The sequence below is a fragment of the Lissotriton vulgaris genome, chromosome 8, assembly GCF_964263255.1.
Source record: "Lissotriton vulgaris chromosome 8, aLisVul1.2, whole genome shotgun sequence".
In the NCBI taxonomy this organism is placed as follows: Eukaryota; Metazoa; Chordata; class Amphibia; order Caudata; family Salamandridae; genus Lissotriton; species Lissotriton vulgaris.
In genome coordinates, this window is record NC_141696.1 from 1,274,590,908 (window position 1) to 1,274,614,336 (window position 23,429).

General features: G+C 46.9%; 1 protein-coding gene across 1 annotated transcript; it reads right to left on the reverse strand.

Annotated features, from left to right (window-relative positions):
- Nucleotides 1-1,565: 1,565 nt before the first annotated feature.
- Nucleotides 1,566-6,385, reverse strand: LOC147698605 (uncharacterized). Its single transcript, XM_086933467.1, has 2 exons — nt 5,662-6,385; nt 1,566-2,191 (listed from the first exon to the last, which is right to left on the reverse strand). The coding sequence occupies exons 1-2, from the start codon at nt 6,383-6,385 to the stop codon at nt 1,566-1,568; spliced, it is 1,350 nt and encodes a 449-aa protein (XP_086789593.1).
- Nucleotides 6,386-23,429: the final 17,044 nt, after the last annotated feature.

Below are 23,429 nucleotides of genomic sequence, written 5' to 3' on the forward strand. Positions count from 1 at the left end.
GCCCTCTTTGCACTTTTATTATTAGGGATTTCGGCATTTTGAGGCTGATTCAAACAGACTCGTAAAAGTATGTCAAAGAGATTTTCTGTAGTTTTATTTCCCATGCTCTTCCGTTTTGTAAATCAGTCCCAAAGTTGTTTCAGCTAGGTCATAGGGCTTTTCCAGTCCAAGCTGCAAAAAGACAAACATGGGTGAGCTAACCTTCAAAAGAAAACCTTGAGGCACTCCTGTTCCCACTAGACTTATATCCACAAATAATTGGATGAGGCCCTTACTCAGGGTCACCTTTGATGAACATGTACAACTCAATAAATGGTAGCCAAAAACAAACAGAACACATTGTAAAAGTAACAATTTTTATATTAGAAGAATATTACAAGTTACCAGTGAATCGCCCAGAATAATCCAGACCCATACACAATGAGACAACACCACTGGATAGCATAAAAGGCCACTTTTTATTCCATAGATCAGGCAATTTTTTATATCCATAAACCAATAAACAGTTGTAATTTTCACTTGTCTTCAAACCAATGAATTTGCATATTATGCCAAAACCATAACATTTCTTTTGCACTTGTTTGTTTATAACGGTATTGTTCCAAACCAATATAACTTACTTTTCGTTGAAATCACCACCATGTTCCAAAATCTTTTCACTTTTCCTCTTTCTTTCTTTTTCCCCCATCTTGTACCTCCCACCACCCTCTCTCCTGAAGGACGGTCAAGTCCGCTCTAAATCTTGACCTCCCCCTATTCCGCCAAATTCAGCTAATAGGATACACAACCATTGCCTGACCTAATGTGGCATCTTTCTTGTTTGACATATCTAATGTTCATAAGTAAATTTGTTAACAGTATACAATTTTTTATTTAACATTTGTCAACAGGGGTGGGTGGGCGGGCCTCGCCGAAAAACGCTCCTGCCTCACCTACGGAGCCTAAAATGGCGCTTCCTGACTAACGCCTAAGCACTGCCTCGCGCGCGCTGCCCTGCCTAACGCGTCATCGCTCCGGGTCTGTCTCACCGGGCGAAAATCCGCGGGGGGAGACTGCTTCGCTCTGCTCCCCCCGAGGATTACATCGCCCAGAATAATCCAGACCCATACACAATGAGACAACACCACTGGATAGCATAAAAGGCCACTTTTTATTCCATAGATCAGGCAATTTTTTATATCCATAAACCAATAAACAGTTGTAATTTTCACTTGTCTTCAAACCAATGAATTTGCATATTATGCCAAAACCATAACATTTCTTTTGCACTTGTTTGTTTATAACGGTATTGTTCCAAACCAATATAACTTACTTTTCGTTGAAATCACCACCATGTTCCAAAATCTTTTCACTTTCCCTCTTTCTTTCTTTTTCCCCCATCTTGTACCTCCCACCACCCTCTCTCCTGAAGGACGGTCAAGTCCGCTCTAAATCTTGACCTCCCCCTATTCCGCCACACAGGAAAAACCTTGGATTTTTCCTGACCCCACCAAACAACCCAAACCATTCTTATCATAGTATGTTGTTACCCATGTCAGTTTGCTTTGCCCTTGCTCTTTTTTTTTTTACTCCTCCCTTCTAGCAGACACCCACAGATCAACTTTCAAACATTTTGATAGCATGTCTCTGATCTCCAGTATGTAATACGCCATCCCCAACTGCGTTAAGTGGACACCGTCTTCCCTAAACAGATGGCCGTCCTTTCCAGTGATGCTGTCATGTGCAATTGTCTGGATCCCTAAACCCACACAGAAGATCTTCATAGCCCTGTTTACCCTTTTTCTGGCTATTTCCATGGCAGCCTGACTCCTTGCATTTTTCCATTGCTGCCTAAACACAAATTCAGTCCATACTAGACTGGTCCCTAGCCAGTTGTTAGAAACCACAGCTAAATCTAATTGCATGGCTTTGATTATGCTTAGCCCCGATAAAGCCACTAGGTCATTTTCCCCTAGATGGAGAATGAGCATATCAGGACCACCTCTGTCATACCTTATCTTAGCCAATAGAGGAAACAAGTTCTCCCAGCGCATACCCCCTTTACCGCACCAGTAAAGTTCATGTCCAGCGCGGGGGATACCAAGGTTCCTTCCATAGATTTGATGATCCGCAAAGATCGCTGCCCACTTCACAAATGAGTGTCCCACGATCCAGATTTGTTTTTTGGCCGGATTCAAACCCCGAATGTCTCCTAGATGAAAGAAAACAGACCCAATAAGAAAAACTCAACATACAACTTTATGCTTAACAACTTCTAATTTGGACTACTGTCCATGCTTCTTCTACAGCATATGTGCTGTTTTTTTTTTTTTATTTTTTTTTTTTTTACATAGCGTGCACAGCAGTTAGAACTCCACCTTCCTATCCTTTTGATCGCATTCCAACCCAAACCCAAACAGGCTGCTTCAGACGCTGCTCCTATACGAAAGGAATGTGTTGCATAATTCATTGGATTGAAGCCTAACAATAAAAGTGTTCTTCTCATGACAACCAGCAGCTGGTGACTCGAAAGCTTACCGCCTGCCTCGTGCACAAAGATTGGCCCACCCAGAACACCTGTAAAAAACTGAAAATCCCTCCACTCTTGTACTGGGCAACAACCTTGTATGTGAGTCACATTTAGGTGTATCCACACCCCTTGCCCCAATTGATCTGTTTTTGATTTGCCTAACCATATTTTCAAAGTGTCACCTTCCAAGCACACATCCCTGCCGCATAAGCCGCAATCATTCTTTAAACCTAAAAGTTCAGAAACTCTAAAAGCTCCAAAAAAGAGCCATATCATTACCAATCTAAAAAGCCTAATTTCATGAGCGTTGTAACAAGATTTGTGTAAATACCCCAACATACGTTGGAGCAAATCAAATGTTATTGGCGCTCTTGTGTGTGAGCTTGACGCCTTCACCCTCTGCAATCCCTTCAAAACTCTCTTCACCAATATATGGTTATTTGGATCCCGGCCCCAATACAATTGTCCGTAGAAGGAAATCCCCGCTAGCTTACCCGCTATGGTGTTATGCGACAAACCCCTGTCAATTAAATTTAAAACAAAATCAAGTATGAGGGGGATATACATCTCTTCTCTTTGCACAAAGTTATAAGTGTCAACATAACTTAGAAATTCATGCCATGCCAGCATATAACTTCGTTGTGTGGATGACGCTATTGAGTTCTCCACCAGCCGCAGTATCCTCAGTCCCCTAGAGCCCAGATGCTGATAGGCACCGATGATTTCTTGACTGCTGCTCCCGGGGCCAGCTCGCGAAATCTGTCCCACTGGGAACGAGAGAGCGCATCAGCAATTGAGTTATTGATACCTGCAATGTGTGCTGCGCGAAAAACAATGTTCAGACGCAGACTTTACAGCATGAAAGCCCTCAAAAGGCCTAGCACCCTCCTGTCCTTGGCTTTCTGCCTGTTTATTAAGTGAACAACTGACAAGTTGTCTACATGAAAAAGGATCGTTCTGTTGCTAAGCTCTTGGCCCCATACCTGCAACGCAACTAAAAGGGGAAAAAGCTCCAAAAACGCTATACTGCGACCTTGGGAAATCCATTCTTCTGGCCACCGCTCAGCGCACCAGCGCCCATCCCAAAAAATGCCAAATCCATGTAAACCTGACGCATCTGAGTACATTTGCACCTGCCATTTCATACTTTCTTCGATGAACAACAGTGGCACTCCATTGAAATCCACTAAAAATAACAACCAAATCCTTAAATCCTCCTTTATGTTTTTTGTGAGCCTGATTCTATGGTGTGGCAGAGTTGCTCCTGACATGGCCATGCCCAACAACCTGCAGAAAGTTCTTCCTGCCCTCACTACTCTGCACGCAAAGTTCAGGTATCCTAATAGTCTTTGGACTTGCCTAAGTTGTAATTTGTCTACCTGAAGGGCCTCTTGAATACATGACCTAATTTCCTCTAACTTCTTCTTAGAAAGTCGAGCCACCATTTCCACTGTATTGATCTCTATTCCAAGAAAAGTAATCTGAGTGCTGGGCCCCTCTGTTTTGTCTCGTGCCAAAGGCACCCCAAATGCTTCTGCCATATTCTGAAAAACTTGTAACGCCCTCTCACAATGTCCGGACTTCGCCAGTCCCATAAATAAAAAGTCATCAAGGTAATGGCAAACCTTGCCTACCCTACACTCTTGCTGAAAAACCCACTGTAGAAATGAACTAAACAATTCAAAAAGGGCACAGGAAACTGCACATCCCATAGGTAAAACCTTGTCAAAATAAAAATAACCATTCAGCTGCATGCCCAAAAGCTCAAAATCTATGGGGTGTATCGGTATTAATCGAAAAGCAGATTGAATGTCGCATTTTGCGAGCTCGGCCTGATCTCCTAAACTTCGTACCATTTTTAGAGCCTCGTCCACTGTAGTGTACGAGACTGCTGAGTCCTCGTCAGCAATAAAGTCATTAATAGAACTACCCTCCGGCCACGAAAGGTGCTGAATCATGCAGAATTCGCCCGCCGCTTTTTTGGGGATTACCCCTAGCGGCGACACCATGAAATGAACAAACGGCATCTCCTCAAAATGCCCAGCTACTCTGCCTAAGCCAACTTCCTCACCCAGTTTCCTGCCCACCACCTCCGGGAAATCTCTAGCAGACCTCAAATTCTCCGCCCAACGCCTGTATCTGGGGCCCTGGTAACCAATTCGAAATCCCTCCTTAAACCCCCAATAAAGTTTGGCAGCCGCCTCGCTGTTCGGGTACCTATCCAGCCAAGGGATGAGCAATTCCCATTTAATTGGGGTAAAAGCCTTTTGGTATAGGAGGGAGTGGAGCTCCCCTGCCCCTAGCTGCCTGGATTTGTGGTTGTGGGGTATGCTCGGATGTGTCTGATGCAGGCGTAAGGCATTGAAATAGCATATGTCTGCCTCCGCACTGGGAACATTCGTGTTTGAATCTACAATATGGCCGGTTACAATACCCCCTGTTGTAGTTCCAGCAGGAGCCCAATCCGCTTGTATGCCCCCTTGTGACAGTCCCCGCCCCTCCCTGGGCGGCGCGCCCTGGAAAGGGCCGGTACGCCACCGGCAAACCACTAGCTGTGTGGGTGGTTTCTGTAAGCTGAGAGGATGACATCCATTGCAACCATAATTCTGTGTCTATATCACCCCAAGGTTTTGAAGGGTTCATGCTCATCCTGGCCCTGAACTCCTCGTCATAATTTAGCCAGGAAAAACCACCAAAATGCATGTGGGCCTTGCGTACCACATCCATGTACTTAAAGAGTGCCCTTTAAATGCTGGAGAAAATTAAAAATGCCGACGACCAATTGTCTATATTTCTCGGCACCCTGGGACGTCTTGCCAATTCTAATTCTTCCTCCTTGGACCCTTCTCTAGATTGGACATCTCTGTGTAGCAAACGGAAAACATCTACGTAGTCATGTTGCCATATCTTTTGTTTTGTCTTGTGAGACAGGTGAGTACCTAGCGGCATTGACACACCCATATATGGCAGCCTACCTGGCACAGGTGAACTATCTTCCGTGTGTTCTTGACTAATGTTGTGGGCTGACTTACCAACCTGTCCACTTGCCTGTGCGGGCGCCGCTTTACTGTGTACTTGAGGTACCTTGTCCTGAGCCTTTTCGCCCCTAACCTGTGAAGAGACATCCCATGCCCCCCACCAACGTGGCTTACCCTTGGGAAGCTGTTCCTCGCGTCGTCTCAGTTCTTCTTTAGAGATCCGCTCGAGATTCTCCTTCTGTACTCCAGAGTCCCCATCTTCATCTTGAACCTGTAACGATTGAACAGAGCTTGTTGTCCCAGCCCCCCTCCCAGAGCCCACTGCTGTAGCTGATTGTCCCTTTTGCAAACTTCTCAGTTGTTTACTAACATTTCGCTCCTCTAAGTGCTGTGGAAATGTCGCTATCCTCTCCCTTGTGCCTTGTGGAGCGAAGATTTGGCTGCGTCCTCCCGGACGCTCACCATCTCCTACACCCCCATCATAAGTGTCCCAATTAAAAACAGGCTCTCGCTCCAAAAACCTGTCCGCCTGTTGTGGATCCGCCATAAATTCCACATTAAAACCACCTTGGTCAGTGGCCGCTCTGTCCTTCGCAAATTCCCTACCTTTCGCTCTCCTGCTACCTGCCGTATTCGTGGTCTGACATTGCTCCGCTCCAGAGCCACCTGACACCTTATCTGCCCCGTCTACTAGAAGTACCTTGCTGTTGGGCTTCCTTACTTCCCTATGTTTCCGCTGTGCTTCAGCAGTGGAGGCATGCTCTACCCACACCCACTGTCCTGATAAACTGCGGCCCAACTCTGTCTCATCTGGCGCAAAAACTAATGGTGCCTGACGCGCCTCTGGAAAAATATATTCTCTGTTGAATCTGGTGTGCTCCAGCCCATTATCGTACATGTATTGTATAAAATCGTCTTGGCCTTGCTCTGCCAAAACCGCCTCTCTAAGCTGAGAAACCTCCCCATCTTCCTGTGGCAGGAAGCCTACCTGCTCTGGTGTAAAAAACTCAGAAAGGTCCTCAGGGGGGGGTCTGAAAGTCCAAAAACATCTTCTGCATCCTCAAAGTCCTGTTCCCTGGGCCTGGCCGGGGCGCGTGGTGCATTCATAATTGTGCAGGCGCCCCCCGCAGCCTCCTCATCGCTGCCACTCGAGTAATCCACTAGCGGCTGGGGCTGGGGAGGCTGTGTAACTAAGGCAGGGAGGGGGGGGTGCAAATGGGGCCAACTGTTGCTTTGCGGCCCTCAAAACATTGTGGCCCTGTAAATACTGGCACTGGCCTGGGGCGGGGCGGCCTGACTGTAGCTGCTCTGGCCTGTCTGCCCCTGCCCGCCCCCACTCGCTGGGTGCCTGAGTCAAGCCCACCCACCTCAAAAGCCTCCCTCCCAAATGGGGGAGTAGCCAACTCACCCGGCAGCCTGACCACACAGCCAGTCCCTCGTAGCAATGCAGGGGATAAGGAGCGGGAAGACTGACCCCTCCACAGACCTGCTTGCCGGACGTTCCCCGCTGCCTGTGCCTGTACCCCTCTGGCTGACCGCGCTCTCCTCGGACCTTTTCTCGTGGCTGACGTCTGCCTGCAAGCGTCAATGGCTCTCTTGACTCCGTTCGCCGCCTGTCTCCTCGGAGGTCTGTGAGGTGAAGGGGAGTCAGCTGCGTCGCCGGTGCCTGCCGCCAAAAGGTCACTCCTGCCGGCTGCCGCTATGACGCGGAGCGCCTCCTGCAGTGCCTCCTGAGTAATCATGGCCGCCCAGAATTTGTCACTGAAATGCCTGCAATTCAAGCAGGAATGGCCCGCCTCGCCGAAAAACGCTCCTGCCTCACCTACGGAGCCTAAAATGGCGCTTCCTGACTAACGCCTACGCACTGCCTCGCGCGCGCTGCCCTGCCTAACGCGTCATCGCTCCGGGTCTGTCTCACCGGGCGAAAATCCGCGGGGGGAGACTGCTTCGTTCTGCTCCCCCCGAGGATTACATTGTGTGAACATATAGAGAAATGTTGCTGAAGGCGGACAGTTATTTGTAATGCAATGGACCATTTCGGTGACTATATATAATTTCCGTGTATGGTGTGTATTATTTGATTTCTTAAAATATTTGGTCACATCATCATCCTTCCCTGAACTGTTTTTAAATACATGGTCTGCTGCTCTTTCTTAATAATGTTTTTACCTGTGTCTAGAATAAACCACAAATCACCTGTCTAATAACCATACAAGTGTGCACCTAGTGTTTTGGCCAAAGGGTAGTCACTTTCAAACATGGCGTCATTTGAGTGGAATAACTGGTAATTGGGAAAAATGACATGTACAAAATCTGTGTTGCAACAATATTGTGTCAAGAATATTGCAATATCAAAACTATTGCCAACAGGAATATTGAAAGTAAAAATATAGTTTTTAAGGTTAATGTATATAATTAATTGTTGAATACATATTTTTAGCAGCAGGATGTAGGAATTTTAGAGGATAATGGTGGTGAGATTTAAAAAAAATTAGATGTTTTAAATGTTATTATATATTTTAAGGAAATGATTTAAAGACATGCAAATTATCAATTAAAACATTGTGATATTACTAGTTTTAATATGCTTTCATTTGATGTGAATGAATATATTTATTAATGGCATTAAATCTTTTTTGAAAAAATGATTACAGAATTTAAAAATGTATAATAATATTTTTTGTAAAATAAAATATTCAGAACATATTTGTTAAAATGCAAACTTTAAAAAAGATATATTATATTTTAGATTGAATCTTTTCTTAATTAATTTTTTAATACGTTTTCTATTTTTACAAATATTACATGTTTTAAAATATTTTTTAAGGTATGATTGTTAATTTTGTACTATGATTTTATTTTGCGATAATATAATAATTAAAAGGTTATCACATTATTAATTTAATATTTAACTTTTTAATTGTGTACATAAAGGTGTGTAGTTTAGATGCTTTACATAATATTTAGGTAATTTCTTTTTTTTTTAAATCTGTGAATTTGGAGTATTGATTGTGTTTGTAAAATGTTTAAATTGTAAACTGTTCTATTTTGAAGTCGATATTGTAAATTTAATCTATTTAGGGTTCAGCGTCTTCTTCAAATAGCCTTAGTTTGGAGTGGGAATGGATAATGTCTCCCCTTAAGTGTCCAACACCTTCCCCAAATTAGTTTAGTTTAGCATGGGAATAGTACATTTCACCCCTTTAGTGTCCAACACCTTGCCCCAATATGGGTAGATTGAAGTGGGAATAATAAATGTTACCCCTTTAGTGCCAAAAACCTTCCACAAATTGGTTAAGATTGCAGTGGGAGGAGTAAATTTAATCAGTTTAGTGTCTAATGCCTTATCCAAATTGGTTTAGATTGGAGTGTGAAAAGTACATTTCATCCCTTTAGTATCCAACACCTTCCCCCAAAGTGGTTAGATGAGAGTAGAAATAGTATATGTCACCCCGTTTGGTGTACAGTACCTTTGCCTAATTGATTTAGATTGGAGTGAGAATAGTAAACGTCATCTCTTTAGTTGCCAAAACTTTCCCCAAACTGATTTACATTGGAGTGGAATAGTAAATATCACCACTTTAGTGTCCAACGCCTTCCCTTGATATGGTTGGATTGGAGTGGGAACATTAAATTTTACCCATTAAGGGCCCAATGTCCATTACCACCCCCTTTTGTACGGCTTTTGGCCGCCATAAGTGTGGCAGGGTATGCTCAGACGTGTGTCCCTTGCTCACTTTGCCACTGGATTCAAGCAAGCCGGGCTGAAGACGGCTGGAATGCCAGAAACAGGTCCTCGGAAGCTTGTTTCCGGTCGAAGAAAGGCATGGCTTGGCAGTTCGGGCTGGACTGTTCCCATGCGGCAGAGGGTCAGACTGATTTGCATATAGCCATGTCTGAACTGGGGTGGCAGAGTGGGCTAAAGAACGGTGATGGATCAAACCCAGATCTTTTGACTGGGTGTGAGTGTTTGATTGGTTCAGATGCTCCGTCCATTACCACCCCCTTTTGTACCGGTTTTGGCTGCCATAAGTGTGGCAGGGTATGCTCAGACGTGAGTCCCTTGCTCACTTTGCCACTGGATTCAAGCAAGCCGGGCTGAAGACGGCTGGAATGCCGGAAACCGGTCCTCGGAAGCTTGTTTCCGGTCCAGGGAAGGCATGGCTTGGCAGTTCGGGCTGGACTGTACCCATGAGGCACAGGGTCAGACTGATTTGCATATAGCCATGTCTGAACTGGGGTGGCAGAGTGGGCTGAAGAACGGTGATGAATCAAACTCAGATCTTTTGACTGGGTGTGAGTGTTTGATTGGTTTAGATGCTCCGTCCATTACCACCCCCTTTTGTACCGCTTTTGGCCGCCATAGGTGTGGCAGGGTATGCTCAGACGTGAGTCCCTTGCTCACTTTGCCACTGGATTCAAGCAAGCCAGGCTGAAGACGGCTGGAATGCCAGAAACCGGTCCTCGGAAGCATGTTTCCGGTCCAGGGAAGGCATGGCTTGGCAGTTCGGGCTGGACTGATCCCATGAGGCACAGGATCAGACTGATTTGCATATAGCCATGTCTGAACTGGGGTGGCAGAGTGGGCTAAAGAACGGTGATGGATCAAACCCAGATCTTTTGACAGGGTGTGAGTGTTTGATTGGTTCAGATGCTCCGTCCATTACCACCCCCTTTTGTACCGCTTTTGGGCGCCATAAGTGTGGCAGGGTATGCTCAGACGTGAGTCCCTTGCTCACTTTGCCACTGGATTCAAGCAAGCCGGGCTGAAGACGGCTGGAATGCCAGAAGCCGGTCCTCCGAAGCTTGTTTCCGGTCCATGGAAGGCATGGCTTGGCAGTTAGGGCTTGACTGTTCCCATGAGGCACAGGGTCAGACTGATTTGCATATAGCCATGTCTGAACTGGGGTGGCAGAGTGGGCTAAAGAACGGTGATGAATCAAACCCAGATCTTTTGACTGGGTGTGAGTGTTTGATTGGTTCAGATGCTCCGTCCATTACCACCCCCTTTTGTACCGCTTTTGGCCGCAATAAGTGTGGCAGGGTATGCTCAGACGTGAGTCCCTTGCTCACTTTGCCACTGGATTCAATCAAGCCGGGCTGAAGACGGCTGGAATGCCAGAAACCGGTCCTCGGAAGCTTGTTTCCGGTCCAGGGAAGACATGGCTTGGCAGTTCGGGCTGGACTGTTCCCATGAGGCACAGGGTCAGACTGATTTGCATATAGCCATGTCTGAAATGGGGTGGCAGAGTGGGCTAAAGAACGGTGATGAATCAAACTCAGATCTTTTGACTGTGTGTGAGTGTTTGATTGGTTTAGATGCTCCGTCCATTACCACCCCCTTTTGTACCGCTTTTGGCCGCCATAGGTGTGGCAGGGTATGATCAGACGTGAGTCCCTTGCTCACTTTGCCACTGGATTCAAGCAAGCCAGGCTGAAGACGGCTGGAATGCCAGAAACCGGTCCTCGGAAGCTTGTTTCCGGTCCAGGGAAGGCATGGCTTGGCAGTATCGGGCTGGACTGTTCCCATGAGGCACAGGGTCAGACTGATTTGCATATAGCCATGTCTGAACTGGGGTGGCAGAGTGGGCTAAAGAACGGTGATGGATCAAACCCAGATCTTTTGACTGGGTGTGAGTGTTTGATTGGTTCAGATGCTCCGTTCATTACCACCCCCTTTTGTACCGCTTTTGGCCACCATAAGTGTGGCAGGGTATGCTCAGACATGAGTCCCTTGCTCACTTTGCCACTGGATTCAAGCAAGGCAGGCTGAAGACGGCTGGAATGCCAGAAACCGGTCCTTTGAAGCTTGTTTCAGGTCCAAGGAAGGCATGGATTGGCAGTTTGGGCTGGACTGTTCCCATGAGGCACATGGTCAGACTGATTTGCATATAGCCATGTCTGAACTGGGGTGGCAGAGTGGGCTAAAGAACGGTGATGGATCAAACACAGATCTTTTGACTGGGTGTGAGTGTTTGATTGGTTCAGATGCTCCGTCCATTACCACCCCCTTTTGTACCGCTTTTGGCCGCCATAAGTGTGGCAGGGTATGCTCAGACGTGAGTCCCTTGCTCACTTTGCCACTGGATTCAAGCAAGCCGGGCTGAAGACAGCTGGAATGCCAGAAACCGGTCCTCGGAAGCTTGTTTCCGGTCCAGGGAAGGCATGGCTTGGCAGTTAGGGCTTGACTGTTCCCATGAGGCACAGGGTCAGACTGATTTGCATATAGCCATGTCTGAACTGGGGTGGCAGAGTGGGCTAAAGAACGGTGATGAATCAAACCCAGATCTTTTGACTGGGTGTGAGTGTTTGATTGGTTCAGATGATCCGTTCATTACCACCCCCTTTTGTACCGCTTTTGGCCGCCATAAGTATGGCAGGGTATGCTCAGACGTGAGTCCCTTGCTCACTTTGCCACTGGATTCAAGCAAGCCGGGCTGAAGAAGGCTGGAATGCCGGAAACCGGTCCTCGGAAGCTTGTTTCCGGTCCAGGGAAGGCATGGCTTGGCAGTTCGGGCTGGACTGTACCCATGAGGCACAGGGTCAGACTGATTTGCATATAGCCATGTCTGAACTGGGGTGGCAGAGTGGGCTAAAGAACGGTGATGAATCAAACTCAGATCTTGTGACTGGGTGTGAGTGTTTGATTGGTTTAGATGCTCCGTCCATTACCACCCCCTTTTGTACCGCTTTTGGCCGCCATAGGTGTGGCAGGGTATGCTCAGACGTGAGTCCCTTGCTCACTTTGCCACTGGATTCAAGCAAGCCAGGCTGAAGACGGCTGGAATGCCAGAAACCGGTCCTCGGAAGCTTGTTTCAAGTCAAGTCAAGTCAAAAAATTTGTATAGCGCGCTACATACCCGGAGGGTCTCAAGGCGCTTGAAGAAGGGTGGGGAATTACTTGTCAAATATCCACGTTTTGAGTTGCTTTCTGAATGCTAGGTGGTTCTGAGTAAGGCGAAGGTGAGTGGGACGTGAGTTCCAAGTTTTAGCCGCCAGGTAGGAGAAGGATCTACCTCCCATGGTGGTTTTGTTGATGCGAGGTACAGTGGCAAGGGCTTGGTTGGAGGATCGTTGCTGGCGGGAGGGGGTGTAGAAGGATAGTCGTGTGTTGAGGCATTCGGGTCCGATTTCGTAGAGTCCAGGGAAGGCATGGCTTGGCAGTTCGGGCTGGACTGATCCCATGAGGCACAGGGTCAGACTGATTTGCATATAGCCATGTCTGAACTGGGGTGGCAGAGTGGGCTAAAGAACGGTGATGGATCAAACCCAGATCTTTTGACAGGGTGTGAGTGTTTGATTGGTTCAGATGCTCCGTCCATTACCACCCCCTTTTGTACCGCTTTTGGCCGCCATAAGTGTGGCAGGGTATGCTCAGACGTGAGTCCCTTGCTCACTTTGCCACTGGATTCAAGCAAGCCGGGCTGAAGACGGCTGGAATGCCAGAAACCGGTCCTCGGAAGCTTGTTTCCGGTCCAGGGAAGGCATGGCTTGGCAGTTCGGGCTGGACTGTTCCCATGAGGCACTGGGTCAGACTGATTTGCATATAGCCATGTCTGAACTGGGGTGGCAGAGTGGGCTAAAGAACGGTGATGGATCAAACCCAGATCTTTTGACTGGGTGTGAGTGTTTGATTGGTTCAGATGCTCCGTCCATTACCACCCCCTTTTGTACCGAGTTTGATGGTGCGGCAGCAGGGTAGTCGCATTTTCATTCTTTAAGTCAATGGCAAGCGTTTTTTTGGTGTCTATAAAGTAGGTATCCCAATGGGAACACCAACAACGGTTCCTGCATGGCATGGACTGAAAAGTGCATGCCGGTTGGAATTCTGTGCATGCACACGGGAGGCACAAGGGGGCAGTGTACGGCCCCCTTTGTTTCCTCTGCAAGAGGGTTTTCATGAAAACCCTTGCAAAGCAGAAATTCATAATATGCTTGGTATTCCCACCAAGCATATATTGCGGCCTCTGGACTGTCGCATACCTGCCAGGGAAAGGCAGTACCCTGGAGGTGTTGGCGGTCCCAAGGCAGCACAACCACTTGTGCCATACACTGCCCCACCATGAGTCTGGCGGTCCATGGACCGCCAGACTCTTAATCAGGCTCTAAGTGTCTAACACCTTCCCCAAACTGGTATAGATTAGAGTGGAACAGTAAATTTCACCCATTTAACACCCAACACCTTTCCCAAAGTGTCTTAGATTATAGTGGGTATAGTAAATGTCACCCCTTCAGTTTCCAACACCTTCCCTTAATCACTTCAGATTGGAATGGTAATAATATATATATATATATGTCACCACTTTAGTGTCCAACACCTTCCCAATTGCTTTTGATCGGAGTGGAAATAGTAAATTCCCCCCCTTTAGTGTCCAACACCTTCCCCCATTATGGTTACATTGGAATGGGAATAGTACCTGTCACCCCCTAACGGCCTGATTACATATTTGGCGGATGAGTTACTTCATCACAAACGTGACAGATATCCCATTTGCCCTATTATGAGATCCATTATGTCCATTGGGTGTAATGGAACTCGTAATACAGCGGATGAGATATCTGTCATGTTTGTGATGGAGTAACCCATCTGCCAAACTTGTATTCAGGCCCATAGTGTCCAACACCTTCCCCAAACTGGTTTAGATTGGAATGGGAATTGTATGTTTCACCCCTTTAGAACCAACACCTTTCATCAAAATATTAGATTGGAGTGGTAATATCAAATGTAACCCTCTTTAGTGTCCAACACTTTCCCTAAATATGTTTAGATTGGAGTGGGAATAGTAAATGTCACCCCTTTAGTATCCAACACTTTCCTCCAAATTGCTTAAGATTGGTGTGGTAATAGTAAATGCCACACCTTTAGCGACCAACATTTTTAAAAAATTATTTATGGTGGAGGGAGACATTTTTATATACATATTTTCAACACATTTTTACATATGTTTTATTAGCATATAAAACATAAATTTATATATTAGATACTACTATTTAATTCATACTTTACAATGTTTTCATATTATTTTAGACCATTCTTCACAATGTTTTCTTATTTTTTATAGCATTGTTTTTTTCCATTATTTTTTTTTTCAACATAATTTTTATTGTTTTTTTACAACATATAATCATCAACACTTTGTCGTTACAGGGTGCAGCACAAACTAGCTGTGTTATTGGTAGTACAGTTTCACATTATATATGCTTGGCTGTCCCCTATCCACTGTCCCACTAAGAGGATAGGAATGAGTGAAAGGGGAAAGGATAGGAATTAAGGTAGAGAGAAGAAGAGATAGTATACCAGAAGTTTGCTTTCTTGTTGTTAGTGTTTTGATCCTGTTGGGTTGTGATTTAAAGCCATTTGTTTCATTTTGTTAGTACTATTCATAGTGGTTCGTAGGGGTGTAGGAGCTCGCCCAAGGATGCCCACATTCCACTATAGGGTTGTCTCCATGGTGAGTTTCGCAGGGCAGTGCTGTCAGCGTCTCTAAGGTACGTCACCTAGTTGAGCCAACCCTTGAAAGTTGCCTTGGATGTGTCTTACCATTTGGTGAGTACTATTCTAACTGCCGCTGTTAGTAGGAGATCCAGTAGGTCTCTGTCCTGTTGTGAGTCTAAATCTGTTGTCATGAACATGGTGGTAAAGGTAGCGTAGTCTGATTTCATTGTGCATCCTAACGTTTTATTCATGAAGGTGAATATTCTCTCCCAAAATGTTTTAACTTTGGAACAGTAGTAGATAAGGTGTGCCAGGTCCCCTGTTTCCTTGTTGCAATTCCAGCACTGGTCATTTTCCCTCAGGCCCAGAGTCGCCAGGCGTGCCGGGGTCCAGTAAGTTTTAAGTAGGAGCCAGAATTTTGTCTGTGCTAAAACCGTGGAGATTTTGTTTTGCATGGGGGAGGCCCAGAGGAGATGGAATTCTTTCTCGCTGAGTGTGGAACAGAGTTGTTTCTCCCAGCAAGTGATTGTTTTGCCGTTAAATTTGGTGGAGCTGGGTTGTAGTAGTCTGTAGAGGTGTGATACCTGGTGGCCTATTCTGTTGAGATTCGTCATGTATTGGATCATTGAGGGCTCGTGCTTTGTGAGTTTCGCTTTAGTCTGGGCTGTTCTGATTTTTAGGAAATTGTACACTTCTATGTCTGGTAGATTATGCTTTGTGTTTAGCATGGTGAAGGTGGAGGGGCTTCCCCCCTCTTCCAGCTGAGCTGGGTAGGAGATTCCTAGTCTTTTCCATGTATCTATGGAGAGAGGTTTCCCCTGTACTTAATGTTTGTGTTTGCCCACAGTGTTTCCCACATTGAGTTTTTTACGCTGTGCTCCATTTTTGGGTCTATTTTAAGCAGGGCATTTTTTGTGTTTTTGAGTATTCGGTTTGAGGCCTGTGTCTGTTTGGTGGCTGTGAGAAGTGCTATTGCCTCAAGGTTATTTAGTACAGCTCTCTCAATTGTAAGCCAGACCGGCATATACTCTTGGCTAGGTAGGACCCAGTAGGCCCCCTGTTTTGCTAGAAAGCCAGTTTGGAATGTTTTGAAGTCTGTAACATTTAGTCCTCCCAGTTTCTAGTCTAGTCTTAATTTTTTAAGGCTTATTCTCGCTTTTTTATCCCTCCATAGGAATTTATTTATCATCTTGTCAATGTTGCGGTGGAACTCATCAGTGAGTATAAGAGGGAGCATACCCGACAGGTAGTTGACCATTGGAGTGATCATCATCTTTACTGTTTCTATTCTCCTCCACCATGTTATAAATCTGAGCGACCAGGCCTCCAACAGCGTCTTTGTCTTTTCTAACAGTAGTTTTTCATTTTGGTCGAGTGTGCTTTTGAGGTCTTTGCCGAAATGTATCCCGAGGTATTTGATGAACCCCATTTGCCACGCTAGGCCCAAGTTCCCCAGTATCTCTCTAGTGGTGTGGATGTTAAGTGGCTTACATTTCGACTTATCTTTGTTTAGCTTGTAACCTGAGTGGCTTGAATACTTTCCTATGGTCTCCATGAGGGCCGTGATGGAGGATTTGGGTGTCTCTCTGTAACAATGAGAATTTTGTCAGCGTACACGGCTGGTTTGACTGTGACCTCATTGATGGTGATCCCCCTCACCTCCTCATTGGCTCCGAAATCCCTGATCAGAGGTTCCAAGGCCAGCAGAAACAACGAGGAAGACAAGGGGCATCCCTGTCTTGTCCCACGTTGTAGGGTAAAGGGTTCAGAGACCGCCCCATTAATTACTATTCAAGCTCTGGGGTTTTGGTACTGTGCCATTACTTTCCATGTATACGATTCACCCAAATTGTATGTCCACATGCATTGTTCTAGGATTTGCCAGGATACCCTGTCAAATGCTTTCTCGGCATCTAGTGTGATAGTCACCACTGATTCGCCAATCTTGGAGGCGTGTTCCAGTATGTGGCACAGGAGTCTGGTGTTATCATGTGACATGCGGGTCTTTAGAAATCCTACCTGTGAGTTGGATTTCTAAAGACCCGCATGGGGAGTATCGTGTTCAGTCTTGAGGCCAGGATTTTGGCGTAAACCTTGCAATCTACATTGATTAGTGAGATTGACCTGTAGGTTTGGGGCAGCTGTGCGTCTTTGCCTTCCTTCGGGATAACTATTATGTTTGCCTCTGCCATGGTTTGGGAAACCACTCCCTCTCCCTCGCAGTGTTTGAACACTTTTTTCATGGCTGGGTGCAGGTGTGTTAGGAACGTGTTATAGAAAGTGGCCGTGTATCCATCTGGCCCCGGTGCCTTATTGTCTTTGTGAGACTTATCCGCCATCTCAATTTCTGCTGAGCTTATTTCCTGTCCCAGTGTCTGTGCTTCTTCAATTATTATCTTTAGGAGGTATAAGATGTCCAAGTATCCTGCACAGCCTACCTGGTCTAGGGATTGGTCTTTTCTGTAGAGTTCTTGATAGAACTCTCTGAATGTTCTTAGGATTTCCTTGTGTCTTGTGTGTGTGTGTTGTTTTGTGGGTCGGTGATTGATGAGATAGTGTGCTGTCTTTGCTTGTGTTTCAGGTAAGAGGCTAGTAGCTTTCCTGCTTTGTTCGCCTTGCAAAGGTTAATTGCCTTGTATTTGTTCACCCACAGTTCGGCTTTCTCGCTCAAGATTTTGTTGTATTTGTATTATTTCTTTGTAAGCTCTGTTAGGGAGTCACTGTTCTTTGTTTTTTTGTTTGTCAAATCTATTTTATTAGCATTTTATGTAAACCAAAATACAGTGCATAATTCAAATAGCATAGCATGATAGTCCAGGAGCACCAATGCAACATTGATATATCATGTTACATCGTCAGGAAGCCACGCCACAGCAGCACGTACAAGCGGGACGCACGCTGCAGCCCAACCTGTACATACAAAGTTGAGTTCCAGAGTCACTCGGGGTGATGTAGGGCTGCCGCCAGTCCAATCATGCACAATGACATGGTCACAAGGTGAACCCCACTACTATGTAGGGGCGCATAGAGATGACAATAATCCAACATTGAACTCAAACATGTGAACAATAGCGGCAAAAGCATATACAAAAGCGCCTGGTAATCCTTGTCCCCCTTCCCCGCCCCCCGCACTCTCCCCCAGGTGCATCCTTATGTGCGAGCATGCATGCAGCGCAGTCCTGCGCGCCAAAAGGCAGAGAGGCCTAGTATGCCATCCCACCCTGCCAACAAAGTGGCCCGCGATATGCTCCAGCACCAGAGACAGCTGCTTAGGTCGTGCCATCAACGAGAGCCTCCGACTCCCCCGGCAGACGTGGGGCGCTAAGCATACTCTCCCACCCCTCCGCCATGGGTTCCTTTCGGAGCCCAGTCGTCTCCTCTCTTCGTATGGCTATCCATTCCGCCTGTTCCCATGCTCTAAGAGACAGTACCCACGCCTGCGCAGCAGGCGGCTCGCGCGCCTTCCAACGCCTCATCAGCAGTCGCTTGGCCACTATCAGTCCCAGATCTAGGAAACAGGACGATGCCTTATCCTGGGGCCTCCTCTGGAACTGAATCGGAAGGTACTCAGGCCAGTGGAAGGATATGCTGCGGCCCGTGCACCTCCCAAGTGCCTCACATACCACCTGCCAGTAAGCACCTAACCTAGGGCAACTCCACAAGAGATGAACCAGTCCTGCATCTAACTCCTCACACCTAGGGCAAGGCGCATCGGAATGGTGGAAGTACCTATTGATTAGCTCAGGCGTGAGGTAGGCCCTGTGCACAATAAAGACTTGTATCTGGTGAAGGCGCATGTTTCGGGGGATGCGTACCGGGCTCTTAAGGAGCCTTTCCCACTCTTTGTCAGTTAGCACTCTATCCAAGTCTCATGTCCCATTTGCCCCTGAGCGAGGTTAGGCTGATCTCCGTGTGCGCCCGTAACGATGCGGCGAACCAACGAACCAAGTGCCTACCCCTCCCCATGACGTGTAGATACTGCATAGTTAGGTGTTGTGTAGGTTCCGTCGCCATGTTGCCCCAGTGAGCCACCATCTTCGCTACTAGCGAGCGGTGCTGCAGGAACCCCCCAGGAGGTAACCCATCTTCAGATATCAGTGTTTCATAGGCCACCAGCTCTCCATCCTTGTATAAGTCTCCTAGCGTCCGGACGTCCGCCTCTCCCCACTGTTCCAGCAGAGGGTGAGCGTGCGTCCCCCGCTCCCAGGGGAGCCTTGCAGAGGTATGGCGGGCGCATATGGAAGCACCCCTCGGGTGAGGGACAGGGCTCTACGAAAGCATTTGTACGCTTCCGCCAGTAACAACAGAGCGGGCTTCTCAGGTGGCGCCAATGGGTGAAAGAGAGCCACAACACGGCCTAAATAGTATGGCGGGTCTATCGTGGCAGTGTCTTCCCTACCCCTATCCGCCAGCCATCTGGCAACCCATTGTAGTTGCGCTGCCAAATAGTAATGCTCAAAGCAAGGGGCAGCCAACCCTCTCCTGTCCGTTGAGAGGAACAGCTTCGGCAGCACTAGTCTGTGTCTGGACGCGCACCAGATGAAGTCACGGAGGACCACATTAAGCTTAGAGAAGAATGAGGCCGGGATGAACAGAGGCAAATTAACAAAATAATATAGGAGTCTGGGAAGCGTTATCATTTTGGTCAGTGCCACTCTGCCTGTAATTGTTAGTGAAAGCGCGGACCAAAAACTTATCTGGGATTTCAGCGCCGTCACCGCCCATCCCAGGTTCCCATCAAACAGGGCTGTTGGTTGACGGTAGACCTGGGTCCCCAGGCATTTGAAGGTATCAGCCCTCCATTGGACTCTCGTGTTCCCCAGGCAGTACCCTGGATCTCCAACCCCACCGTCGAACGCCTACAAGCAGGACTTGGACACATTTACCTGAAGTCCCGAGATTTCGGCAAACTCGTCTAGTAGCTGAGCCAACCGCTCCGGTATACTGTGCACGTTCCTGATGAATATAAGAAGGTCATCAGCATATGACGAGACCTGGTGCGTATCATCTCCTAGGGCAATGCCCGCGCCCAAAGTCTGTTGCAACGCCGCCAGGGGTTCTATTGCTAGCGCGAACAGTAAGGGTGACAGGGGGCAGCCCTGCCTGGTGCCCCTGCCGACCAACACCTCCTATGAGACGTATGGGCCCAACCGTACTCGCACTACAGGCCGTTTATAGAGGAGGTCAACCATGTGTAGGAAGTCCGCATCAAACCCCAAGCGCAGCAGCACCTCAGCCAGGTACCCTCACTCCAGACTATCAAAGGCCTTTTCCAGGTCAATCATTAGGCACCCTGCTTTAGGCCACCTCTTCGTCGCCTCAGCCGCTACTCTGAAGAACCTCCTGAGGTTCAAGGACGTGGATCGCGCTGGCACGAACCCATTTTGGTCAGCGTGCATGAGGTGTGGGACCACTGGAGCTAGCCGTTCAGCCAGCAGCTTCGCTAGGATCTTATAATCAACATTAAGCATTGCAAGCGGCCTGTAGGAAACCAGATGCACTGGATCCCTATCAGGTTTGGGCAAAGAGACCAGGAACGCCTCCCGCATGGATTTGGGGAGTGAGCCCTCATCCAACGCCGCATTGTATGTGTGCAAGAGTAAGGGAGCTAGGGTGTCTCTATAGGCTTTATAATATTCAGCCAAAAGGCCATCAGGCCCCGGTGTCTTCCCGGTTGCTAAGGATTGTATCGCATCGCCCACCTCCTCCAACATGAGGGGTGCATTAAGGGTGTCTCGGAGGTCCTCAGGAACCACCGGCAGGGTGACCAGGTCGAGGAAGATCCCCAGCACGCACTCAGGACCAGTGCCCTGGGCCCGATATAGCTGTGTGTATTGCCCAACCAGGGCGCGGTGTATCTCGCGCTGCGTATACATCATCCCTCCCTCCGGCATGCGCAGAGCTCCGATTGGGGTTCTCTTGTTTTCCCTTTGAATCAGCCAGGCGAGCAGTCGTCCCGCTCTATCTGCCTTAGAATGTGTTCTGGCCGTGTGCGCCGCATAGTTATGGTACCTCAGCTGTTCCATAAGCGTTGCATGTGAAGCGCGCATGTCGCTCAGTATTTGCTCGTGCGGCCCGCTCCCCTCGCCCTCTCTCTCAAACTGCAGCAGCTCATTCTCCAAGCGCGCGAGGGAAGTGGACAGTTGCATGCGTATATTCCATGAGGCTCCCATACAGTGCCCCCGTATGACTGATTTGTGCGCATCCCATTCCACCGTCGCGCTGCTTGCGGTCCCCTCGTTTTTATCAAAGTAATCTAAAACTGCTGTGCCCAGTGAGGAACGAAACTCCGGAACCTCAAGCTCAGCCGGTTGGAGCCTCCATGTAGGCACAGGCGGACGGTCCGCCTCCCAGCTGAGTTTAAGTCGGAGGGGATTGTGGTCAGAGTGCGTCCTCCCTAAGTAGTCTGACTCGGTGAGCAGATGAAGCAGCGACTGGGAGCCAATTACCCTGTCCAGTCGGACATGCAAGTCGTGCACAGGGGAGTAGTATGAGTACACTTTGTCGTTGGGATGCTGCACCCTCCATAAATCCTGCACCCCCCATTGCACAATCCAATCCCTGAACGCCTGCGCAGTGGACATAGGTCCGCATATGGGTGAAGGACCTGGTTAAGGGACTCCAGGAAAGAGGCTTGGTTTACATTAGGGGCGTATAGGGAGCCGAGCAGGAGTTCCTGACCATTTAATCTTTTTTTTTTTTCTTTTTTTTTTATCCTCATCTTGCGTATGTATAGATAAGGAGGTTTAGGGAGTCTGATGGTTCTTTGTTCTTAAGCCTTCACTGCCCCGTCATCATCGGTTGTCCTTGGGCAGTATACCCTTGTCTGTTATGACCAATCAGTTTACTCCTGTCACCTTTTATCGTTATCAATAATTCCCTGGTTTGGGGGAGGAGCTAGCCTATTAGGCTACTCGGCAGTGATCATTCCTGCCTGGAATTATTGTCTCCGCTTTAATCATAGGATTTTATTTTCAGTTGTGAAGGAGTTAATGGTTTGTCTGAAAGTGTTGTTCCCAAATTTCCCAGAAGTTTATTCTCTTGGAGTTTTTCCCTTTCCTATCAAGTTTGTTAGTTTTTATTATAGAGTTTAGCCAGCTATCATGTGTAGGCGCTCCCGGTTTGATCCAATTTATGCAAATCTCTCTACGCGCAAGCAGAATTAGTATGAACATCAAATTTTCATGCTTGTTACTTAGCATACCCTTACTAATTTCGCTGTTGTTATGTATCCCAAAGATAATGAGAGGGGTACTTACAGTTATGTTGACTCCCAATACTGTGGTTAGCGTCTTACCAATCTCGTTCCAGTAGGTAGAGAGTGCGGGGCATTTCTGGAACATATGGACATCGTCTGCTTTTGCTTCTCCGCACTTGGGACATGATTTTATGTTTGTACCTTTAAATTTAGATAGTCTTTTTGGAGTCCAGTAGGCTCTGTGTAAAGAGAATAAATGATTCCTTTTTAGTGAGGCAGGTTTTATGCAGGACCAACATTTTTCTATAGATTTCTTCCAAAGGAATTGTAAGTCCAGATCTTGATCTGGCATATCTTTTCTCCACATTTTTTCCGGGATTAAGAAGTCTTCTTCTCCTGCTTCAATGAAGGCCCAGTACCATTTCGCTATTTCTTTCTTTATTGGTGTTGTTTTAATAATTTCGTTTTCAAGGTTCTCATAATCGCTCTTGTCTTTTGGCAAGCTGTTGAACCAACTGCTTAGTTGGTTGAATTTAAATTTTGATAGTTTGCCTCCAGTGATTGTATATAGGTGGCCCCACGTGATTAGAGTATTTTCCATCAGTAATTGCCCCCATCTTTCGATTCCTGCTTTTTTGAGTGAGATAGCTAATGAGTCTTTTAGGCAATCCGGAGTCCCAGGAGAGTTCCAAATTGGGGCTGTGTTACTATAATATGGTATGTTTACTGTTGTTCTGATTTGGCTCCAGAGTTTTGCAGCATTATATAGGATCTTTAGTTTTATTTTTTTAAGTATTTGGGATGGCCACATTTGAATAGGAAGTGGTCTCTTCCTCCAGTTATAATTTGTAGGAAATTTGGGTATAGTTGATGTTTCCTTAGGAGAGGTCTAAAGTTTTTGAATTGAAATCATCCATAATATTCATATATGTCAGGACTTGCTATTCCGCCTTGATCTTTCCTTCTTATAAGTTTGTTCCAGGCTATCCTTGTGCCTTCTGATGCCCAGATAAAATTAGCTATTTCTCCTTGTATCTTCTTTAAGGATTGGTGTTAAACAGATAAGTAAATTTAGGAATAATGGTCATTTTTACTGCATTAGTTCTTCCCAGAAAACTTAGTGGTAGACCTGACCAGATTTTAAAGAGTCTTCTCATTTCTTTGGCTGCTATGTTTAGATTCAATTGTGCAATGTTTTCGAGTTCTTTTACAACTGTGATGCCCAGGTATTTTATTTTGTCCCTGGTAAATGGCGTGTTGGGGCTTGTGCTCAATTCATTGCTTCTGTTTTGTCTTTATTGGTTAAGT

Bases quoted from the DNA above. Each gene is read 5' to 3' on its own strand.
- LOC147698605 (XM_086933467.1), bottom strand. From the start codon at position 6,385: ATGTACGATAATGGGCTGGAGCACACCAGATTCAACAGAGAATATATT. The intron at 2,192-5,661 runs GTAAGCCACGTT...TCTTTCATCTAG, and splicing joins CGAGGAACAGCTTCCCAAGG to GAGACATTCGGGGTTTGAAT.